At 47.5% G+C, this 21,704-nt stretch overlaps 1 protein-coding gene across 1 annotated transcript in view; it reads left to right on the forward strand.

Annotated features, from left to right (window-relative positions):
* The window catches only part of LAD1 (ladinin 1), a 225,579-nt gene extending 211,901 nt beyond the window's left edge, over positions 1–13,678 (forward strand). The window contains exon 12 of the mRNA XM_069633635.1: positions 13,183–13,678. Within this exon, the coding sequence (XP_069489736.1) occupies positions 13,183–13,188 (6 nt within the window). The 3' untranslated portion in view covers positions 13,189–13,678. The remainder of the gene's footprint in view (positions 1–13,182) is intronic.
* Positions 13,679–21,704: the final 8,026 nt, after the last annotated feature.

A 21,704-nucleotide genomic window follows, 5' to 3' on the forward strand; every position in this document is an offset into this window, starting at 1 on the left:
ATAACTATCAGAGTGATGACGCATAAAATAGCAGAGTGGGTCATTACATCCCACAGTACCAGTGGACATGGTGGTGCCCCCACATCCCCAACCACATGCACGGCGGTTGCACATGGGAGGGGAAAGGGCATGTGGCAAGGCTGCCGATACTCAGCTTGTGGCACAATTTCTCACCAAAAACCAACCACTGCAGAGTGCACACAGGCCTGGCACATTCCAGGTGACAATCGATGATGAGGAAGAGACAATAATCTGTCACAACCTTACCACCCTGGGAACTTGTCCTTGGAAGTGCTACAATGTGTGCATCCCTTAGAACATAAACCAACTCAATCTGGTGTGACAAATAAATGGCCATCACTCAACTCCACTGTCACAAAGTGCTCAACAGTCAATGGAACAAGGTCATAAACAAGTCAATCTCACACATCAAACTATCAATGTACACAGGGACACCAATTGGCCACCACAACATAGCAGATACACAGGCCTGAATAGTGAATATGTCTAACATTGACCAATCATAAATGCACAAGCGCCTCAACATATCATAAGTTGCCCATGGCACCCTCCCATCATTTGTCGTGCCCCTGATAACCAAAGTGGGCAGGGAAGCATATACAGACAGCAGGCTAACAATAATACAGATAGGCAAGCCAATACATGAAGATGTAACATGAACAAAGGATGAATCCTAATGTACAAACAAAAAGGGATGGCAACCATGCACTGCACTACAATCATGATTCCCACTAGGGGTGTATACACAGGTCGGACTTCAGACTGTCCACAGATAGAATGGAAGCCCAATGCCTGTGTGTGAGTTACTTTCACACGCTGCCCTCCTTGGAAGCCCATGGAAAGGGGAAGCAGGAGTGGCATATGTGTCTGGACCCAAGGCACAAACACCAACACGAGACAAGCCTCTATGGATCCAGCTGGAACCTACAGTGGATGCCCCCAGACACAAAGCAACAAACTGTCACATAAATGCACAATAGACCAAAACAACTGAAAAATCATAAAACATACCCATGGTGGGTGGGGGCCCACCCAGGAGAGTGCAGGGGCGGGTGGGGGCCCACCCAGGAGAGTGCAGGGGCAGGGTGCACGTCACCACCCACATGTGCCGATGTTGAGAAGAATAAAATAAAACCCCACCATGGCTTCATGGGCTGCATGGCTATCATGGATCGGGAGAGCTGTTGCTGCTGTCACCACCCTCTGGTGTAGCATTAGAAGGTGGTAGTGTTAAGGGAGGTTCACACGCATAGCCCTGGCCTGGTCCTCCATGGCATCAGCCATGCAGGACTGATATGCTCTCATCTGCAACATGATGGCTCTGAGGTCCCCATGCACCACCACACGGGCTGCACGGAGTCCCTCTGTGATGGTATGAGTCAACTGTTGCATTTGCAGTTCAGACCATCTACTGCGGGCTGCCTCGAGTGCAGCAGTGTAATTCTGAGGGACCTTTACTCTTCCCTCAGGGCCTCCCTGTGGGCATGACCCTCTGCAACCAGGGATGCCTGCAGAGCCCTGAGTTCCACCAGTAGGCTCCTTTTATTGGCCTCCATGTGCAGCCTGTGTGAGCGGCATGTGGACTGCAATGCCTGCAGCTGGAGCTCCACCTGTCTATCTGGGTAGATCATGGAGTTGGCCACCCTTTCCATGGCCTGAGCCAACATCTCATAGGAAGCTCCCTCTTGCCGTGCAACACCATACATGGACTGCTCCCACATAGTATTGCCAGCTGCTACACGGCCACTGTGTTGGCGGACCCCACGCCTCTGTGGGCCAAGGAAACCTGGCCCTTGATGTGATGGCCCTGTCTGTGGCTGCAGGACTGCATCCCTCCCTTGATCAGCTGTCCCAGGACCAGGACCCAATACTGTGGAGCGTGACCCTGCATCCATAACCACCACAGACAGACATTCCAACACTGACTGGCCCTGTGAGGGGTCTTCCCCCTGCAGACATTTGGGGCACAACAGCACCCACAGGTGATGCACTCACCTGCAACAGTCCAGGAGATGCCACGTCTGGTTCAACACCAGAGCCAAAGGAATCATCAGAGGCAGACTCCGACTGACTCAGGGCCAGGATGGCCTATAGCACCAGGGGATCTTCATGGGCCACCACACCACGTCCTCCACTGGTGGTTGGTTGTCGTTCAGTATCCTGTGCCTCCCCCCCCTCCTCCTCTGCATCAAGTGCCTCATCGCCTGCACATGGACAGAAAAGAACATCGAGTCCCATGTAAATAGCATACCCCACACACACAGCTAGCACAATATTGTCATGCAACACATTAACCTTCCAGGTCAGTCATGGCTCGAAAACAACACATGTACGCAGTGCAAATGTAAGGGAAGGGTAGTATGAATGCAGCCATGGACTTGTGGTCAAGGGCAGAGCAATACATGTAGTGCATCGTGCAGAGCACCTGCTTCACACACAAGCACCTGACTGGCACAGTGCACTCAATACGCAGATAACACGTTGCATAGTCATGTCTGAACTGACAAACAGCATGAGCTGTAACCTGATGAGTACTGTCCCAGAGCCATGTACAAAAGTAGGGCCATGACATAACATGGAATTCACATAATCAAAAAAAAACTCAAGTGTCACAATGCGCAATGAGGCCAGGGTGTCAGAATAGAGTGAAGCCAGGCACCTCAATACCATGATGCAAGGTCACATTGACATCACACCAGTGAAAAGGCATGTAGAAGGGGATACCTGAGTTTGAAAGTGATAGGGGGCAGTGCAGTACATGTGAATGGCCACAAATCAAAACATTACAACGTCACCAGTGATGTAAAAGACGTGGCCTGTTGGCAGTGGAAGGGCAAATGCATACAACAGGTGTCAAGTGGCGGTAGTGTGTTGTAGGGATACAGTAAACAGCCATCAAGTGCGGGGGATGCCCAGGATGCTGTGCATTGGTTCAAATGGTGGCTGAGAGGACCGTGTCAGAGATCAGGATGTTTCCAGGTGACCAGTGCATTCTGTCAGTCATCCTGGACTACAGCAGGGGAGATGAGGAGAGAAACTCCAACATATGAGTAAGCATCAGATATGCCTACATACATGGAGAAGGTTCACCTCAGGTTACATTGAGGCAGGGAGGCTGTACCAGAGGGAGGAGCCATCCGAAGACAGACATTTACCACCAAATCATTCCTATGAGAAGCTACTGACCCTGAGTGGATAGGAAAGGGATGAGTGAAGACTATGCTAATGAAGGGAATATTGAAGATTTATTTGAAGTAATTGCATCCCCAGTGCCCAGAAGGCCTTTTGGTCAATGAACCGGGTCTTGAAAACAACAGTCTTAGCCACTGGGAGCCAGTGCCATCATCACAGTCTGAGGGAGATATAATACCAAGCCCCAACCAAAAAGGACACAGCTGACAGTCCTGGCCCAGAAGAGTTGCTGAGGCAAGAGAGATGAAACACTGAAATCAGGTGAGAGGCTGTTGCAGTATCCCACCATAGGAATGACCAGTCCCCTGGAGACAGTGAGCTGCTGGGGGAAGGAGAGGACAGGTAGTATATCTATGAGAGGTGCAGCTGGCATTGTGACCTCTCCGAGATGTCACAGATTGAGTAGAGAAGCAGAGTGTGTAGTGGAAGATCATCACAGGCTATCCGCCATCACAGGTTGGAGCAGGATGTGGGGCACGAGAGGCTGCACAGAGAGTGGGATGGAAGGAGTGATCATGTGTGGTGACCAGGACTGTCATGGTGTGCAGCACATGTTTTGCATGAAGTCTGCAGCACGTCTCAGTCCATCATGACATGGTTCACCCATGGCAGTCATGCAAATGCAGGCAGAACTCCCCGACAATCATAACACTCCATCCAAACAACATACACATGTCATGGACGCACCTGCATCTCCACTCACCAGACATCCCCTCATAATTTGGCAGGTCTTCCATGCGTTGGATCTGCTCCACATCAATCATATCACTGACTTGCTCTTCATGTGGAGTGAGTTCATCGTCCTCACGTGGTGACCCACCTCCAGTCACCAGAGTTGAGGCATATGCGGCACCCAGTTTATCTTTGGCTCGGCATCGGAGGTCAGTCCAACGTTTTACTACCTCAGAAGCTGTGTGCCTCTCATTGCCCGAGGCGTTGATTAGATCTGTGACGCGCTGCCAGTGGGCCATACGCTGAGCAGGCGTATGTTTGATACCTGCCTGCCCAAGCATATCACGTTCGTGTTCCCACACTTAGTCCACGAGGATCTGGAGTTCCTCATCACTGAAGCTCCTCTTCCTCGATGGGTGGATCTCCTGTGCTGTGCCTTGGGTTGGAGCCTGTCCCGCTAATGCACGCTTTGCCTTTTTGCAAGGTGGTGCAGACCCTGAGTGACTGCGACCACTTGCGTTAGTAGGGGCAGGAGCACGGGTGGACTGGGTCATTGCATCACCCACCGATGTTTGGACAGTAGGTTACCTTGCAGGTATCCATACCTGGGTGCGGGTGGTCGTAACTTTCCCGACACGTCCCTTCCCCTTGGAGACAGGGACATCTGCACCTGGGTCCCTGTGGGCCTGGACCACTACAGGCCTGGCTGTGTGACCCTGAGCCTGGGCGGCGGGTACTGCAGCTGCCTGCAGCTTGCTTGTTCAGGCTGGTGGAGACAGCAGACACACTGCTACTCGGGACCCCTGGTGCTGGTGGCCGCAACTTTCCTGACACATCCCTTCCCATTGGAGACAGGGACATCTGCACCTGGGTCCCTTTGGACCTGCGCCTGGATCACTACAGGCCTGGCTGGGTGACCCTGAGCCTAGCGGCAGGTGCTGCAGCTGCCCCTGCAGCTTCCTGACCCAGGCTGGTGGGGACAGCAAATGACACTGCTTCCCCGGGTTCCTGGGTGCTGGGGACATCGGCATCAGCCGCATCTCCCTGACCCTGTTCGGTGGGGGGCACAGCTCTACCTGCATGACCCTGGGCACCTTTGCCACCTCGCCCACCTCAGCCACCTTGCCTACCTCAGCCACCTCATCCACCTCATCCACTCTTCCCACTGGTTGCCCTCCCACTCATGGCACTGATGTATTGGTGCAATGGAAGGCACAATTATCAATTGACCTGGGAAATTTCAGTGAGGGGGTCAGTGTACGTGATGTGAAACATACCAGTGTGCTCCAGCAAGGCTCAATGTAACCCCTGGGGAAAAAATAAATGGGCCGCGAAATGCAAAGACACCCCAAAAATGAAAAATACGTGTCTGCAACCTCTCAGTAACACGTGTAAAGGAAAAACGTCACACAGAACGCTGTGGCACCCAGCAATACAAAAAATGCATACGCGAAGGACACGTAGGGTACGATGAGCTCGAAAATGGGGGTACGTGACACACAGGGGCAGCCACAGTATGCAAAATGTGCACCCGATGCACCGTCAGCCTCAAAAACAAAAATTAAAATACACGCGCGTGTGCACTGAGGCAAATCCCCCACCGAAAGAAAAAGCTTGCACTGTCGGGGTAGGGAAGAGATTGCATGGAAACTCTCGAATCGCAGAAGGCCATACGTCCGTCCGCTATCACTAGCACAAGCGTGTCATGGTCTCCTATGCACTGATTTATCCCGATACTTTACGGTAACGCCCAACGTTCAGCATGTGTCACATAACTTATGCACTTTGGCCCTTTCCTCTGATTTCATGCTAATGCACTGTTTCCGCACATGCAGAGTCACTCTGTTTCCGGCTGCCCACGCGGGTAACACGGAAGACCCACGCTCCTGCTACAAGCCAATTTACCTGCCTCCAACTGCCCCGAGCTGCCTCCTACAAGCCATCTTCTGCTGCCTGCCCACTGTGCCTGCTGCCCACGTTCCCTGCATTTTGATGCCTGCTGTCCAGCCATTGCCAGTGTTCCTGTCGTCGGACCTGTGACCACCTCTGCTGATCCAGAAGCCTCCCAACATGCCATAACACCGCTCCGCAGCCCAGCCCCTGGACCACGTTGCCCACCCACACCTGCCTTGGGGGTTGCCATGACTGAAGCAACATCATCAGAGGCAAGTGGCAACCCCCACCGGCAGCGAGGCAGAGGGCTTTCAGCTTCTCAGCCAGGGAGGTTGACATCCTGGTGTAGCAAGCCCTGGGGAACTATGATGCCCTCTTCCATGGACCATTGCATGTCTGACAGAGGAGGATCTGGCGGACATTGTGGGTGCCATCAACATGGAGGGCTTGGCCCCCCGTGACTACCATGTCCACAAGCGCTGAGAGAACTTCAAGGCCAGGATCCACAACAAGGCCTGGTGCTTCCTCCAGGCTGGTGAGAACCCCCAAGAGGGTGAAGTTGGTTGTGGGCTCCTAGGCAGCGGGAGGGACATGTGAGGCAGCACAGGGGCGATCAGATGCAGAAGACGTTGGGGGGCATCCAGGTTGGCGGAGGTGGAGGAGGAGGCCACATCAGCCCAGCCCATGGGGACCTGCGGGGTGATGGCGTGGGTGTGACTGGTGCAGTCCAGACTCAGGGGCCGGTGCCAGTGCAGGTCGCCATGGAGGTGCCTGTGCCTAATCCTGCCCCTGGGACTGTGACTGCATCAGTATGCACCTGCGGGCATGCCTCAGCCCGTACACATCCGTAGGTGGCGGATGTTTCCACGCAAATGGAAACACCAATACCTGCGGATGTCACCATTCGGGACAGGGTGGAACCTGTTCTAGCCGGTATCACGAGGTGTACAGCCACCATTCATGATGATGTCTAGGCTTCCAATCGGGGGCTTGCACATTATCACAATGCGGTCTAGCATCTCTAGAACTGGCCAGTACATTTCCTGGTCTCGCAATGGGTGCGTGGGCTGGCCACTTATGCAACCCCCTCCTCGTCTTCCTCCTCTGTGCACCAGTCATCCTCCCTGCCGTCTTCTGGCCCAGATACCACCAGGGCCCCTGTGTACCTGTCCCAACTCCAGCAGCCAGTCTGGTGGAGATCACATCCCTGCCAGAGTAGGGAGTCGAAATTAATAAGCCGAGGTGGTCACCACACAGATTCAGCCGGCGACAGGAGCTGTGGCAATGGAGGCACCAAGGAGCAGGGCACGTGCACGACAGCCCTGGGGGTTGTCATCATCCTGGAGGCTGTCCTTGCAGCGCAGGCGCCAGGCTATGTGGCAGCAGCAGGCTGAGAGTAGGAGGCTACAGGACTCAGTGCTTTCAATCACAGGGAGGCAGGTATCAGCCATCAGGCAGGAGGCAAACGTGGATCTTGCACAACGAATGTCTTCCGTGTTGGAGCGTTTTGGGCAGCAAATCGGGGCAGAGTGGCAGCGAGCACGGGAGACAAGACTCACCATGGACGGAGAATTCACTGCGTCGGGCAGAGATGCGGGCTGAGGTCGTCGAGAAGACTTGCAGGGAGTTTGAGAGAAGCATGTTGGAGTCCCTGCAAGCCCTCGAGGGAGGCCCACCTAGGGGAGGCCCACCTAGGGGAAGTGGACGCAGTGTTCGATGATGCCTTGGCCGAGACTATGAGGGAGCATGGTGAGAACAAGGACTAGCCTGCTGCCATTGTATATAGTTATTTAGGGGTAAGTTTAATATATTTTTGTTGTTTTTTTGGGAGTTTGTGGACTGTGCTCCACTTTTTGTATAGAGTCATTTATTGGTGTGCCATTTCGTGGAATTTCTTTTGATTCTTTTGTTATGCATTTGGAACAATGGACCTCTTACAATTGTAAATATTTTGGATTATTTGGTATTATTTTGTGTGCACCATGATGCAATGGATTTCTTTGTATTTTTATTTTGATTTGGATATTCATTTTGGGACATGGACCTCATTTTTGAGTTTGGCATATTTTTTGGGCGTACACTGTTCTTTCATTTGGACAAGCTTACTTCTTTATTTTATTTTAATGCACATTTTATTTATTGTAAAGAAATGAGTATGAGTTTTATACTGGTTTTTAATACATTTTCATAACTTTACTCCAGGTGGTGTTTAGTCTCCTGTTCTTGGGCAAGTTTGACGCTTCATTACTCTGTTCTGTGGCCCTGATGATGACCAATGCTGTTCATGGGTGCACACATGCCAGCATGTGTCATGTTTGACATTCATTTGCATAGGGCATGTTGTGGTGTGCTTGACCATTGGATGGGTGTTTAGGTGGAGTTGGAGTGTGCACCGTGTGGTGGAATTTGATTTCACATGTGCAGCATGGATATGTTTTTATCCTCAGTGTGTTTGTGAGGGTGTTGGGTTGGGTGAGTGATGCGAGTGTGATGTGTTTTGAATTTTGGGACAGGATTTGGTTGATGCAGTGTAAGCACATGTCATGCTTTGTCCTTCACCAGCATGTCTTTATGCTAATTTAATTACGTATCGTGTAGTTGGATATCCAGCTTTGCAATTCCTATTTTTCGATTGGTATGCTTTTACACCTGGACAGACCAATGCTGCTGTATTTGTGGTCAGGGAATGGTATGGTTGCCATGTACACAATCATTACTTGACTCATTGCTTTGTGCTTGTGCTTTTGGATCTCCTCTGCCCTTTCTGAGGTCCTGTGGAAATTTGCTATGGTCAGCTGCTTACCCTTTGAACTTGTCATTAGGGCCCCTCGCACGCCACTTGCACATCTGCACTGGCTCCCAGGCAGGCACAATCTTTGGACTGTTTTGATGTATGCCAAAAAACACCCACTGACAGTTTGCAACTCCTGACTGGACTTAGGCTTGGAATTGACACCGGCTGGCCACATTTTATTTGTTGTCCTTTTGGGTGTTTCTGTTAAGATGTCCTTCACATGTGCAGAAGTGGCACCTCCAGAACCACATTTCAACAATCACCAATTCCCAAGCACGGTCACCGTCTCATTGTCACCTGCCCTGACCAGTTTCTTGTGTCTGTCGTCACTCTGTTTCCCCTCGTGGAACTCTTTGGCCCTTTGCACACTAGTGTACATGTGCGTTCTGGATGACATGTCATTTGATTGTATTTCTTGTGATCTCCAAAACACATGGGAGGGTCACTCGTGTGTTTAGGGGGTTATCAGTTCAGGTGATGTGTGCTCATTGAGGCTCAAGCCATGACACGCCATTGCAATGTCTCTTTATGTGACACATATCTAGGATGCTTTGCATTCTGTCACACTGTGAGTATTTGTACATGTGGATTCTTGACATTACTTTGTCACATAGCATACTGGGTCTCACTTTGACATACACTTCTGTGATTTGTATGTTGGGATATGGTTGTAGTCAGCAATTACTTGTGATTAGCTGGGACACAGAAACTAGTGGGCCAGGTGTGTTTTTTTTGTGATTGCTGTATATTTGATGAAGAGGAGGTTAAGGGTGGTGTCACTACACAGCAAGCAAGTTCCTGAACACGCCATTGTTGGAGTGAACGTGTGTCACTATGTCAGCATCCATCATGCAGGTGGTGTCAAGTATGGGAGGCCTGCCTGCAGGTTGCCGTCATGGGTGATGGGTCCCATGAGGCGGCGCCTGCCTGCAGGTTGCCGTATCTGGTGATGCAGGTGGGGAGGTTCAATGAGGCGGGGCCTTTCCGCAGGTTGCCGTCATGGGTGATGGGGGTAGGGGGGCCCATGAGGCGGGGCCTGCCTGCAGGTTGCCGTCACGGGTGATGGGTCCCATGAGGCGGCGCCTGCCTGCAGGTTGCCGTATCTGGTGATGCAGGTGGGGAGGTTCAATGAGGCGGGGCCTTTCCGCAGGTTGCCGTCATGGGTGATGGGGGTAGGGGGGCCCATGAGGCGGCGCCTGCCTGCAGGTTGCCGTATCTGGTGATGGGGGTAGGGGGGCCCATGAGGCGGGGACTGCCTGCAGGTTGCTGTCACGGGTGATGGGGGCTGGTGTGTCACAGGTGTTGTGGGCTGCCTGCGGGCTCGGGTGATGGGGCTGGGGATGTCCCATGTGGCGGGGGATGCTTGCAGCCTTGTGTGATGGGGGCTGTGGTGTCACAGGTGTTGTGGGCTGCCTGCGGGTTTGGGTGATGGGGGTGTCCCATCTAGCGGGGGATGCTTGCAGGCTCGGGTAATGGGGTCTGCGGTGTCCCATGTGACGGGGGATGCCTGCGGGCTCGGTTGTTGGGTGCTGGGGCGTCCCATGTTGTGGGGATGCCTGAAGCCTCTGGTGATGGGGTTTGGGGGTGTCCCATTTAGTGGGTGTTGCCTGCAAGGTGGCGGGACAGGTGATGGGGGATGGGGTGTGGGTGTCCCAACAGGAGGGGTCTGCTTACTGTGGATTTGTAAGGGTGTTACGGGTTGTGTTGGAGCGAATAGGGTGCGTCCGGGGTATGCGCTGATTTCCCACGTGATTTGGCTGGTGTGCATCTGGGGTACGTGCGGGGTTTACTCATGATTACCTCATCCGCACCCCAGCCAAATCGCGTGGAAACTCAGGGCATACCCCGTACGCACACCAGCCAAATCACGTGGAAACTCAGCACGTACCCCGGGGGCACCCCAGCCAAATAGTGTGAAAACTCAGTGCACCGAGTTTTCACACGATTTGGATGGGGGGTTGTTAGCTGGTCCAGGGATGGCGCTGGGTCTTGCGCCGTGTTAGGCATTTTGCTTATTTTTTGCTGCACGTGGGGGCGTGTTGGGGGCATTACTGGCACAGCTTGATGTTTCTTGCGCCAAGGCTACTGATGCCTTGGAAAACCCATGAATATGTGTGCTGTGCAATTGTTTCTTTGCGCCACAGCTGGCGCACGCTCCTTCTCAGCGCGCAGCGCTTGTGCCTTTTCTGTGCTGGATTCTATGAATCGGGCTGATAATGTTTTGTTTACATGAGTACATTCTTCAATACATTAAGTAGTTCATTATAGTTTTCCCAATCACCCCTAACATCTTGTTTCCAACATTATAAACTCAATCCCTTGTAGAGACTGTTTATTCAAATTAATTTAATATGTGAAGTCAACAATGGCATTTGCGATGTTATCTTTCATGTCCTGGGTGTTAGTCTTAGCAATGCACGATGTTGGCGCAAGTTATGGTTGCTTAGCTTACCGTAACTGGCAAATTTCAGCAGTTTTTCTGGTTTACTTGTCAGCATAACGTCCCTTTAACAAAGTTTTTTTCAGTGAATTTCATAGGTTTTTATTAGTGCACCTTAACCATAATGCCCCTTTAACAAAGATTTTCCACTGAATTTCACAGTTTTTTACCAGTGCACGCTAATTTCCTACAATTTACTAATATCATACTTACCCCAATATAGCAACATTTTGTCCAATTTACAAAGTGTCACCTTAAAACTCAGCCATTTCCAACTTTATAGCATAATTTTAAAACTTTTCTAGACTTTTGTAACTTTTTCCACTGTTTTTGTGCTCGTCAACATTCGTGAACGTCTGACACCATCGCCGATTTTTCAAATGTCATGTGACCACGCAACTTGGCATGATGAAGTGTTCACGAATGCGTTCTCACTTCGTGAATGGGTCCGTGCTTTGCAAGCAGTTAGGAACTGCATTTTTCAGCTCATCTGGAAACTTGGAAACTCAAAATGTACCCTTGCACTGCTCCTACCCCTATCCCTGCTCATTATCCATTAACAATCTAGAACAGAGCACATAGTTGGAAGAATATTAGCAAAACTGCAATTTAACTTAAAAATGGCATCAGCTATTGCCATCCCTCCTCCCCAAGAGCCACCACCACCAGCTGAAGGACCCGCACAACTAAAACTATTGATGCACGTGGGCATTACAGGGTCGGCGAAGAGCAGTTTTTGGGCGGCTTATAACATTGGCCCGTTCAACAAAACTGCATGAAATTTGGCAGTTCAACTTTAGATCCAAATTGGAATCTCTTTGATGCCGTTTTGCCAACAAAGGTAAAAATTGGAGGGGGGTCCCAAATGTTTGGACACCTTATAACTTTGATGTTGTTTAACAAATCCACACCAATATTTTCAGACACAACTGTAAATGTGTTTGCAAGGTTTGGAGGGATTTTGTCAAGAGGGGGCAAAATTGTACGGGGGTCAAAAATATTTCAAAATCGGCATAGGCTTGAACAGGAAATAAAATTCTGCTTACGCCAACAGCCCGAAGTGCTCGACGGATGTGCAGCAAAACTGTGCAAGGAGCATCGGTAGGGATTCAAAAGCATGCTTTTGCAAATCTGTCCTGTTTTTCTTTTTGGGGCCTGCAACATGGCCGAAGCCCATGCCCCTTAGATTGTGAATACTTGCCATGGGTGCAACCCATGAACAATGGGCGTTAGTCAAATTATAGGGTATAGAGGACACCGGACCAGGATGCTGGCTATGTGCAGTGATGTCATATGTGATGTCATCATTGATGTCTTTGATGATGCCATTTGTGATGTCATCTTTGATGTCCTGGTTGCTAGTCTTAGCAGGCGTGGCATGAGGTATGGTTGGATAGCTTACCATAACTAGTCAATTTCTTTGTTTTTTCGATTTTGCCCTGCAACCATAATGTTCTTTTAACAATGTTTTTTCACTAATTTCACATTTTTATTATTAGAGAAATAGGAACTTTGACAACTTTTTCCATTGTTTTCAAAGGTTTTCTTAGAGCAGCCTAACCACAACATCCCTTTAACAATGTATTCATACTTTCATTGTTTAGGGTTTATTAGGGCAACTTAACCATAACTTCCCTTTGACAAAAGTTGTTCACGGAATATATACATTCTTGAAAAAAACGACTGTCTTCCTCCAAATGCTCTGCTACTCACAATCTACAGAAATCGAGCTGTAATTGGCAAATCCTTAAATTATTGGCAGTATGAACAAGGTATAACATCCTGACAACACATCATGCCTTATACAAGAGCTTTATCGCAGGTAGCTTTATCATAGATAGATAGGCAGATAGATAGATGGATAGATAGGTAGATAGATAGATAGATAGTACATTTGGAATGCAATGATGACATATTTCCTGGGGAATGTTATATTAATTTGAAACACATCTATATAGTGTCAGTGTAAGAAAGATAACTAACATCACTGCTATGCAGAGCAACTGCAGGAATCCTTTGTATACAGTGTATTTAATGATTATCTATTCTTTCCTTGTTAGTACTTCAATAATATGGTTTGTTTTAATGCTTTTCTCCATCCTGTAAAACGTCCTTTAGACAGTTGAGATTATAATTGTCGGTACTGTGCATTCACGTATTTCTTCTCCAGCCCTAGGCAGGCCTAAAACCTACAGATGAGATGCCTCGAAAAGAAAACCGAAGAGCCGGTCAACTTTCCTGAAAGAACATGGCCTCTTGAACCTCAAGCACGTTTGTCCCCAATGGCTCAAAGACTTCATCCCTTTTACCCAAATAAACAATGTCTCTTCTTCCCCAAGCCCCAAACCAGAGGAGCAGCAGGTCTATTCACTCTTGGGAAAGAACTAAAGGTCTTCTTTTTGTTGTGGATTGTAACTTTACCTACTCTCGCACCACTGCACCTTCCGCTTTCCTGTATGATGTCCAAAGAGCAAATCCCTTTGATGGAATAGGATTGCAATGCTGTTTTCAGGTGTCGGCTGCTTTCATTCCGTGAACCAGTTATCCACGTGACTTGGAGGACCTCTCAACTTTGCAATCACTTTAAACCAAAGAAATACAAATGCTGTAAATATGCCAATCAATTTCCAATGGAAAATATGCCAATTAAAGACAGTAGACAGCTATATCATTTTAGGCGACATCCCTGCTATAGTGTGTCTCATCGCTTCTTCCCCTCTGTTTATAGTTTATTTTTAGTGTTTTTTACAGCGTGTGTCACCGTATGGGGCCAGAAAAATTCCCCATTGATGTTAGAATCTCATGTAACCAAATTCATGCCATGAGTGGTAGTCCTAAGGGTTTTGGAAATGGATACAGTGTTGGTGGTACCAACCAGAGCCAATGTGATCTAAGTGACGAGCACAGGATTTACCGCAAACAGCTCTGCAGTTGGGAAGTTTCAGACTCCGGCCCGATTCATGGAAAAGTGTGCATTTATCCTGCAATTGCCGCGTGCCAAGAATGACACTGCATGAGCCTGCGCGCTGAATAAAAAATGTCCACCCCACGTATTCATGGAATGTTCTGCGCAAAGTAACTGTATTAATAAGTTGCGCCCGGAACGCCCTTGAAACACCCCCAAGCAAAGTATAAATGGCCAGAACAGCTACCCTTGCATGCTCCCACGGGCGCAAATACACGCACCCTTCAAACAGTAAGTGAGATCCCCCTCAAGCATGCCTGCATCAGGGAAATCCTGTGCAGGGTCCCCCATACCTCTTGCTGGCACTTCGACAAGATGCCTATGGAAATTCATAGCTCAGGTTAAACTCGGAAAATCTGCATGCAAACTTCTGTAAAACGTTGCTGCAAACCACTACACTGCATACGCACACCCCTATGTCAGATCTGAACCCCGATTGCGTATACGTACCCCTAAATCCGACATGCAGACCCACCTCTGTGCTGTGATTCCTATGCGCAAGTGTCTTTATGCCTACCTTTGGGTGGCGTAGAGATCGAGAGATTTGCGTGGCCATTTCTATTCTGAGAGGCTTCTGCGGTGGTTCTGTGAATACGTGTCATTTGGCACATTTGTGGACATGCGAGGGACTGCCTGCGTGCCATTCCTCGCAATGACTACTTTTTTTCATGTTCTTCCCCATTTTCTGTGTTCCGCCTGCTTCTCAGCCCTGTGTGCAAGCCACGCCCACGCTCTATGTTGTGACTCACGCAAGGCGCTCGATGGCTTGCAGAGACGTGCCGAGCGTGCCCAAAACTCCACGCAAGTCTTGGAAAAGCACTGTGCATTCGATTCCATGAATCAACAAATAGGATTTTGCACGCAGTTGGCACGCAAGTTCCCTATTTCCTGCACAAATAATTCCATGATTCAGGCCCTTAGTGTGTCACAGAACCGGTAGGCAGCGTCGGTACCACAATCTTATAAATCCAAATAATTGTTAAGAGGTAAGCCTCACTATGGCCCCACATTTTTTGAGAATCTCTTGCTACTCCATTTGCAGAGAGAGGAACTGTAACTTTTTGAGACGCATGGAGAGCTGGTTGCACCACAGTTGTAAGTGCATGTCAGTGTTGAAAAGTAAATATCCTAACAAGCAGCTCACATAAAGAAAATAAGCAATGGGAAGAAAAGAGGAACTTTTTAGATATTTTTTTCAGTCTCCGGAATCACTAGCAAACAAAGAGTTAGGAATTTATAAGTGACCATTGGAAATAGAAAATGTATTTCACATCTCATTAACATGGTTTGTTTACGCCGCTACTCTTGCAGCATTGCTGTGTACATTTGCTTCAGTGGGCCTCATTACGAGTTTGGAGGCAGCCACGCCCTTAACAAGGGCATGGCTGCCTCCAAACTCGGTTCCGGGATCCTTCAATGAGGAATTACCGGGCCATTACAACCTGGAGGACCCGGTAATTCCTCATTGAAGGAACCCATCCCATTCTCACTTGAGCCCCGATGGGGCTCAATGGGAATGGGGAGGGAGCTAATAACGGACCAATTTATAACGGGCCCGTTATTAGCTCCCTGGTCCCCTCGCGGTACCCGCAAAGGACGTCTGGTCTGACCAGGCGCCCTTACCAGGTCCCGCAAGGGAACCTCGTAATAGGGCGGAATGGGTTTACCGGCACCAGCACAAAGAGGGATAGAGGGTGCACACTCACGGATTTAGGAATAAGAAGTAACCAACTTTATGGAAAAATAGCCATGGCTTCTGGGTGCGGGGAAGAAAAGTGGCCCTGGCACTGGGCTACCTAGATATACAAAGAAAGAGGAAAGAGGATCCATAATGGAACCCTCCCGTCCCCTGCACACCATAATGATGCGTCAATAAGACGCCTTAATGTAAATTCAAGGAAATTGTAATAAGTATCAACATTACATACATTTTAGTGGGAAAAAGCACATTTAATTGAAACTAATAATGCAATCCATTCTTTAAATATAGAAAACAGGTGTGTTTTATTCCAAACGCAAAAGACAGAGAAACTTCAGTTCATTTCATTGAGGGCGGCTGACGCGTTTCGAGAAGTATATTCTCTTCTTCACGTGCCTGAATTGATGTATGGGAACTAAATGTAAAAAATTTAGAGAAAATAAGGAAAAAGAACAATCAAGATAGTGTTGCTACACAATCGCTTCCACAACCTATAAAATCTTTATCGTCATGCAGTCGATTTCTGCCAGAAAAATGACACACACAGTATCTCAACAAACATATTATCAGCAACAGAAACATATTCGAATTAAGATAACACCATTTTGGATTGAGATATATCCAAAGCAACAAGCAACCAGAATCAACAATGGCCAAATGGTCAATTCAAAAAGGGGAGGTTCAGAAAAAATGAATGTTCTTAAAAAGGCAGAAAGATGCTCACCATTCCTCAAAAAGTCCTTTATGTAAGCGCATTTAGAGGTGACTCTGTGAGAACAGAGGGTTTAATTGGACAGTGAATACTGAAGTGGTTCAGCGTGAAGCGGATGTCCAATGAGCTGCAATAGATAATGTGAGTGATCTATTGTCAGTTCAATGTCACTAAGAGATAGCCCAGTTAGTCTACAATGAAAGGACAAGATATAAAATACAGGCACTCACCCTGGCGAGGTGAATGTCCGCCTACGGTCGTCTGGGTCTTGTGAAATGGGTGCTGTGGACGGTGTGTTATTATAAATCGAATGCTGGTTAAAGCACAGTGGCAGGACCTGTGGGAAACCAAAGGTGTTGCGTGTTAGATTGTGCGCGAGCGCGTGTATACAAAATAACGAGTTGATCGTTGACTCTGTAAGAGCAATGGAACTTACGGTTAGTCCAGCGAAGTGCGATCTTCAAAGCATGCAACCTATACCCGGCGTGCAGTAATCCCGTGTGGACCACGCAGCTCGGTCGTGGGTGTGTGTTCATTAGTAGAGATTGTTGCTAGGGGAGAGATGCTTCCTGCGAAGCAAAGGAGACCCTCTTGCATGCATTGGGAGGTCCGTATAGTGCGTGGTGTATCGAAATAGATGACGGACTCCTGGTGGAGTTCACATTAAGAACTTGTGCAACCCGACGGCCATGTTTGAAAATATATCCCATCCAGATAATGGGTAAAAGGTACAGGAGGAGATATGAATTTGGCAATATGCAATAAAAATTGGATCACCTAATGAGAGAGACCCAAAAATAGAGGTTCAGGTTGGGTGGCTTTGCATTTACAAGGTGAACAGAGAGATTATGTGGTTGATATGACAGATCCAAATACATTATGTAGACAGTTTCCACATGGTGATGTTGTTCATGTATTCAAGTATTCAAAGACAGAGAGGCAATAACTGTCTATACAGTTATATACATTATTAGATTACCTAATGAGGTTTCTAGACAGTAGTACAGTGCAGATACTTATAATGTGAAGTGGGCAGAGGTAGACTATACACATACAGGTCCTGATTGAAAAGAAGGAGAAATTAGATGTGAAAACCTTTTTAGATTAAACATTTTAAAGAAAATTCATCATTGAGACCCCTAGGGAGTAGTGTGTTTAATGCATGAATCCAGTATTTTTCTCTACGGGAAAGTATTGAATGGTAGTCACCCCCCTATAGCCCTATAGGGTTTTTTAACTACTTCTAGGACTTGAAATTTAATCTGAGCCACAGTGTGGTTGTTCTCCATAAAGTGTCTCGAGAGGGGGGATTTAATGTTTTTGCACCTGATGTTCGATTTGTTCGATTTGTGCTCTGTAAGTCTTTCTTTGGCGGATCTTGTAGTTTGCCCCACATAGAGTTTGCCACACGGGCATTTGATTGCTGCATAGATCACCCCAGTGGACATACAGGCGGCATAGTGTCATAGTTTAATCTTTTTGCCCGTGTATGGATGAAGGATATGGTCACCTTTGGTGACATTGTTGCAGTGTGAGCAGCAGGCAGGGGAAGTTCCCATTTTTTTGGTTTGTAAAACCATTTGTTTGTCCTTAGGAGGTATTTGTGCTCTGACGGTTTTATCTCTGAGATTCTTGCCACGTCTGAAGGCAATCATGGGTGCTTTGGGGTGTTGCTTATAGGTACAAATGATAGCCCACAGTTGAGCATATCTAGTTGGCCACTTGTCAAGTTTTTACTGGATATGTTTACCACCAGATTTTCAGTCATTTGTTTTTTCTTTTGTTTGGACTCTTTCCCTCTCCTAGTTGTTCTCTTGACTTGTCTCTTATTCCTAAAAAAACACCACAAGAGGCCCCAGGGCTGGCTGGCATTTGTGGGGTTACTGTGTTTGCAGTAGCAGAATCTCTGGGATCGGTGTCACTATTCACAGTTTCCTTGTTGGTAGGTCGATGTCTATCGTCAGATTGAATTGGATCCTCATTGAAGGAACCCACCCCCCCCCATGGGGCTCAATGGGAATGGGGAGGGAGCTTATAACAGACCAATTAATAACGGGCCTGTTATTAGCTCCCTGGTCCCCTGGTCCCCTCGCGGTACCCGCAAAGGACGTCTGGTCTGACCAGGCGCCCTTACCGGGTCCCACAAGGGAACCTCGTAATAGGGCGGAATGAGTTTACCAGCACCAGCACCATTACCGGCGCCGTTAAACCCATTCCGCCCACCTCGTAATGAGGCCCTGTGTCTTATGTGTACGAGAGCACTGAAAAGTAGCTTTGTGTATTTGTTAGACTTTCTTAACATATTTTGAATGTTTTCAATAAGTTGCTGCAGGGTGAGGCTCATGCAATTATATGAAATTAGTACCAGGTGGGGGCCATACACTTATCTTGTCGCTCTGAGCCTCCTTTCTGCTGTAGGCCCCCATCTTCCCCTGCTGGGTGCTCAGGTAAGTGCTCGCTTGCACCCTGCTAACTTTTCTAACCACCCCCATGCACATATTTGCACCCTCCCACTCCCACCCCACTTACCTTGTGCTGCCTGGTCCTTCACCGGTGCCAGGATCAGCAGTGTTCCCAGTGCGTCCCTGCAGCTGTGCAAATGGCTTCCATTGAAAGGGAGAAGGGACTATGTGTAGTGCCATCACCCCATTTCTTTGCGGACATCTTGTATTTTTTTTTCTCCAGTTGTGAAAGGCTGACAGCTTTTCATGACCTCCCAAAAGAATCTATTAGCACCCCGGTCCATCAGACGCTCCTCCCTAGGGCAGTGATTCCTTGTCAGGTAATGCCCCAGGGCCTGCATTACTATGGGCCCTGGGGCATTACCTGAAGTAGTAATGCCCCCAGCTCTGGGCTTATTGCTTAATTAATTAATGGAGTGTTTTAATATTATTATTCAGGTGATGGACATCCATAATTCCCAAGTAAAGAATTATATTTAGTATGTAAGCAAAATTGTTTTTTTTATATTTTCATTAGGTACCCAGGAGCAATTCAGAGTCTTATGTGGAGCGAGACTAACACATTTTGAAATATCCTCATGGGACCCTCACTAAAATATTCTCACCCTCATGAGTGGGAATTCTCGAAAAGAAGGGGCGGAGGATATGAAATCCACAGGATTGAAGAGCATACAACTATTGATCATAATACCATCTTCAAAAATCACACATCAGCTGAATTAAAAATGGAGTGGGCCAACCTACAGTCATACATGTTAATTAGGTTGGGCTCCCATTGTCAGATATGAAGATTTTCCCTTTGGTGCATGTTTTAAGAAAAGAGCTGTTGGAATCTGGGGGGGGGGGTCTGGTGGGGTATTTCTGCCTCTGCCATTTAAATGCAGAGCAGTATTGCCAGCACTAGCGCATCTTGATGTATCCAGGCTATTCTCAGGGCTGTATTCATTCTACATTCCAAATAGAATCTTCTCTGATTATACTTTTTGTAAAATGGGGCACTGTGAAGCAAGGTGTCATGAAAAGATCAATCTTATATCATTGAAGAAAGGCGGGTGCCTAAATGAATTATAAATGTATTTTGGTTCCACAGTCGACTTATCTATTTATCAATTTTAGTTATTACTTGAATATATACATTAAACATAATTAGCAAAATGTAAGGTCACATCACCAAATGGTGACCTTGACGTTAAATAGGAGGCTTTACCCCCAACAATGCTCTGGAGGTGAATCCTCCACTTTAACACCAGAAATCAATGGAATTTCTCAGACACGAAATACCACCGGCGATAATTTCAGCAATATCCCCAAACGGGGATTAACACTGCCATACCGCCTCTCTGAAGATAGAGGTAACCCTCCTAAACCAAACGTCAGTAACAGTAATCGAGCTTGGCAGTAAGTCTGCAGCAGAACTGTAGGATTATCTCCAAACTCAGAAGGAGGCCCCTGGTGATTTGCTTACTCAACTGCAAGAAATCTTCAAGTGAGTGTACCTCAATTTACACATTATAATAGTTCTGCTACTGATGTCTGACTCGACAGTGTTTACTCTCCAGGTGACGGCTCACATAGCCTATTTGTTCAATAAGGTTAATTTGACTGCTACCCTTTTTCTTGTTTAAAATAAACGTAGCACTTAAAATTTGGTTCTATGTGATATTACTGCATTTTAAAAACCGAACACAAAAAAGAGAAATTTTCTCAGCCGCAAGTGAGTCGCAAATTCTTGTGTCGCAAATGAGAAAGTGACAAGAGGGGAGGTTAATTACGATCGAACGTGTGTAGTCCTAATCACTCCAAAAACTACAGAACTCCAAGAGTTATTGACCGACCTTTTTGGTATCGGCCCGCCAGCTGGATTTAATGGAATGAGCCAAGCGAGGGCACTTAACGAGGGCCCCAACAACACCATCACTGACAGGTTTGGGCACCTTAAGAGGTAATATTGCCATTAGCACCCAAAATCATTCAAGTAAGGTGCAAAAGGCTAGACTACAGTAAGAAAATGAAAATGAATCATACTTTTTTCCGGGGTCGCAGGGTCTGACAGATGCAATCCCCTTTCAGCGCTGATTGACGTAATCAACAAGGAAGAGAAACTCAATCTGTCAGAGACGACCTTACAACAAGAAATATGCATTTTATTTTAATTTGTTTTAACTTAATCTGGCATCCAGCACCCACATTGAATGATTGTATGTGCTAGAGGAGGTTTGAGAAATGTGGGGACCGCTGGAAAATGAGTAAAGGGTGAGAAGTGGGCAGCACTCATACTGCTCAGAAAAGCAGGCTTATTCTGACAAATACACCCGGCGTCCGAGCAATCAAATTTGCTCCACTCTTCACCAGGGGTGCGAATGTTGATTATTACTGGTGGTGTACTATATAATCCTGCAGAACATTCATTTCTTTTGGTTGCACTTTGAAATCGTCATCCTTTTTGGACATGTTCAAAAACACCTGTGCTTATCACACAATCCTAGAGTGTGTATTTTGGGGGTATACAGTGTAAATATTTGTGTCAACCAACAATGAGCTGTCGAATCATGAGCTGTCGAATCATGAGCTGTCGAATGGTCGACGTGAAATAGTTCAATCTGGAAGGGTGCTCATGAACAATAGAAAACATGTTTACTTAATTGTATATTTTGGGGATTGTTAACTGAATAATGCAATAGGTGATAAAGCCCAAAATGTAACAACCACTGACAGCCAATCATGAAGGATCTCACCAAAGGGAAAAAGGCTGATTCGCAAAGAAGTTACCAGTGAGTCACTTTGAGTCCCCTTGACGTACTCCTAGAATGGTCTATTTATTTTATGAAGAAGTTGAATAACTCCAAAGTTATGA

Source organism: Ambystoma mexicanum, chromosome 13, assembly GCF_040938575.1.
Source record: "Ambystoma mexicanum isolate Mex_15411 chromosome 13, UKY_AmexF1_1, whole genome shotgun sequence".
NCBI lineage: Eukaryota > Metazoa > Chordata > Amphibia > Caudata > Ambystomatidae > Ambystoma > Ambystoma mexicanum.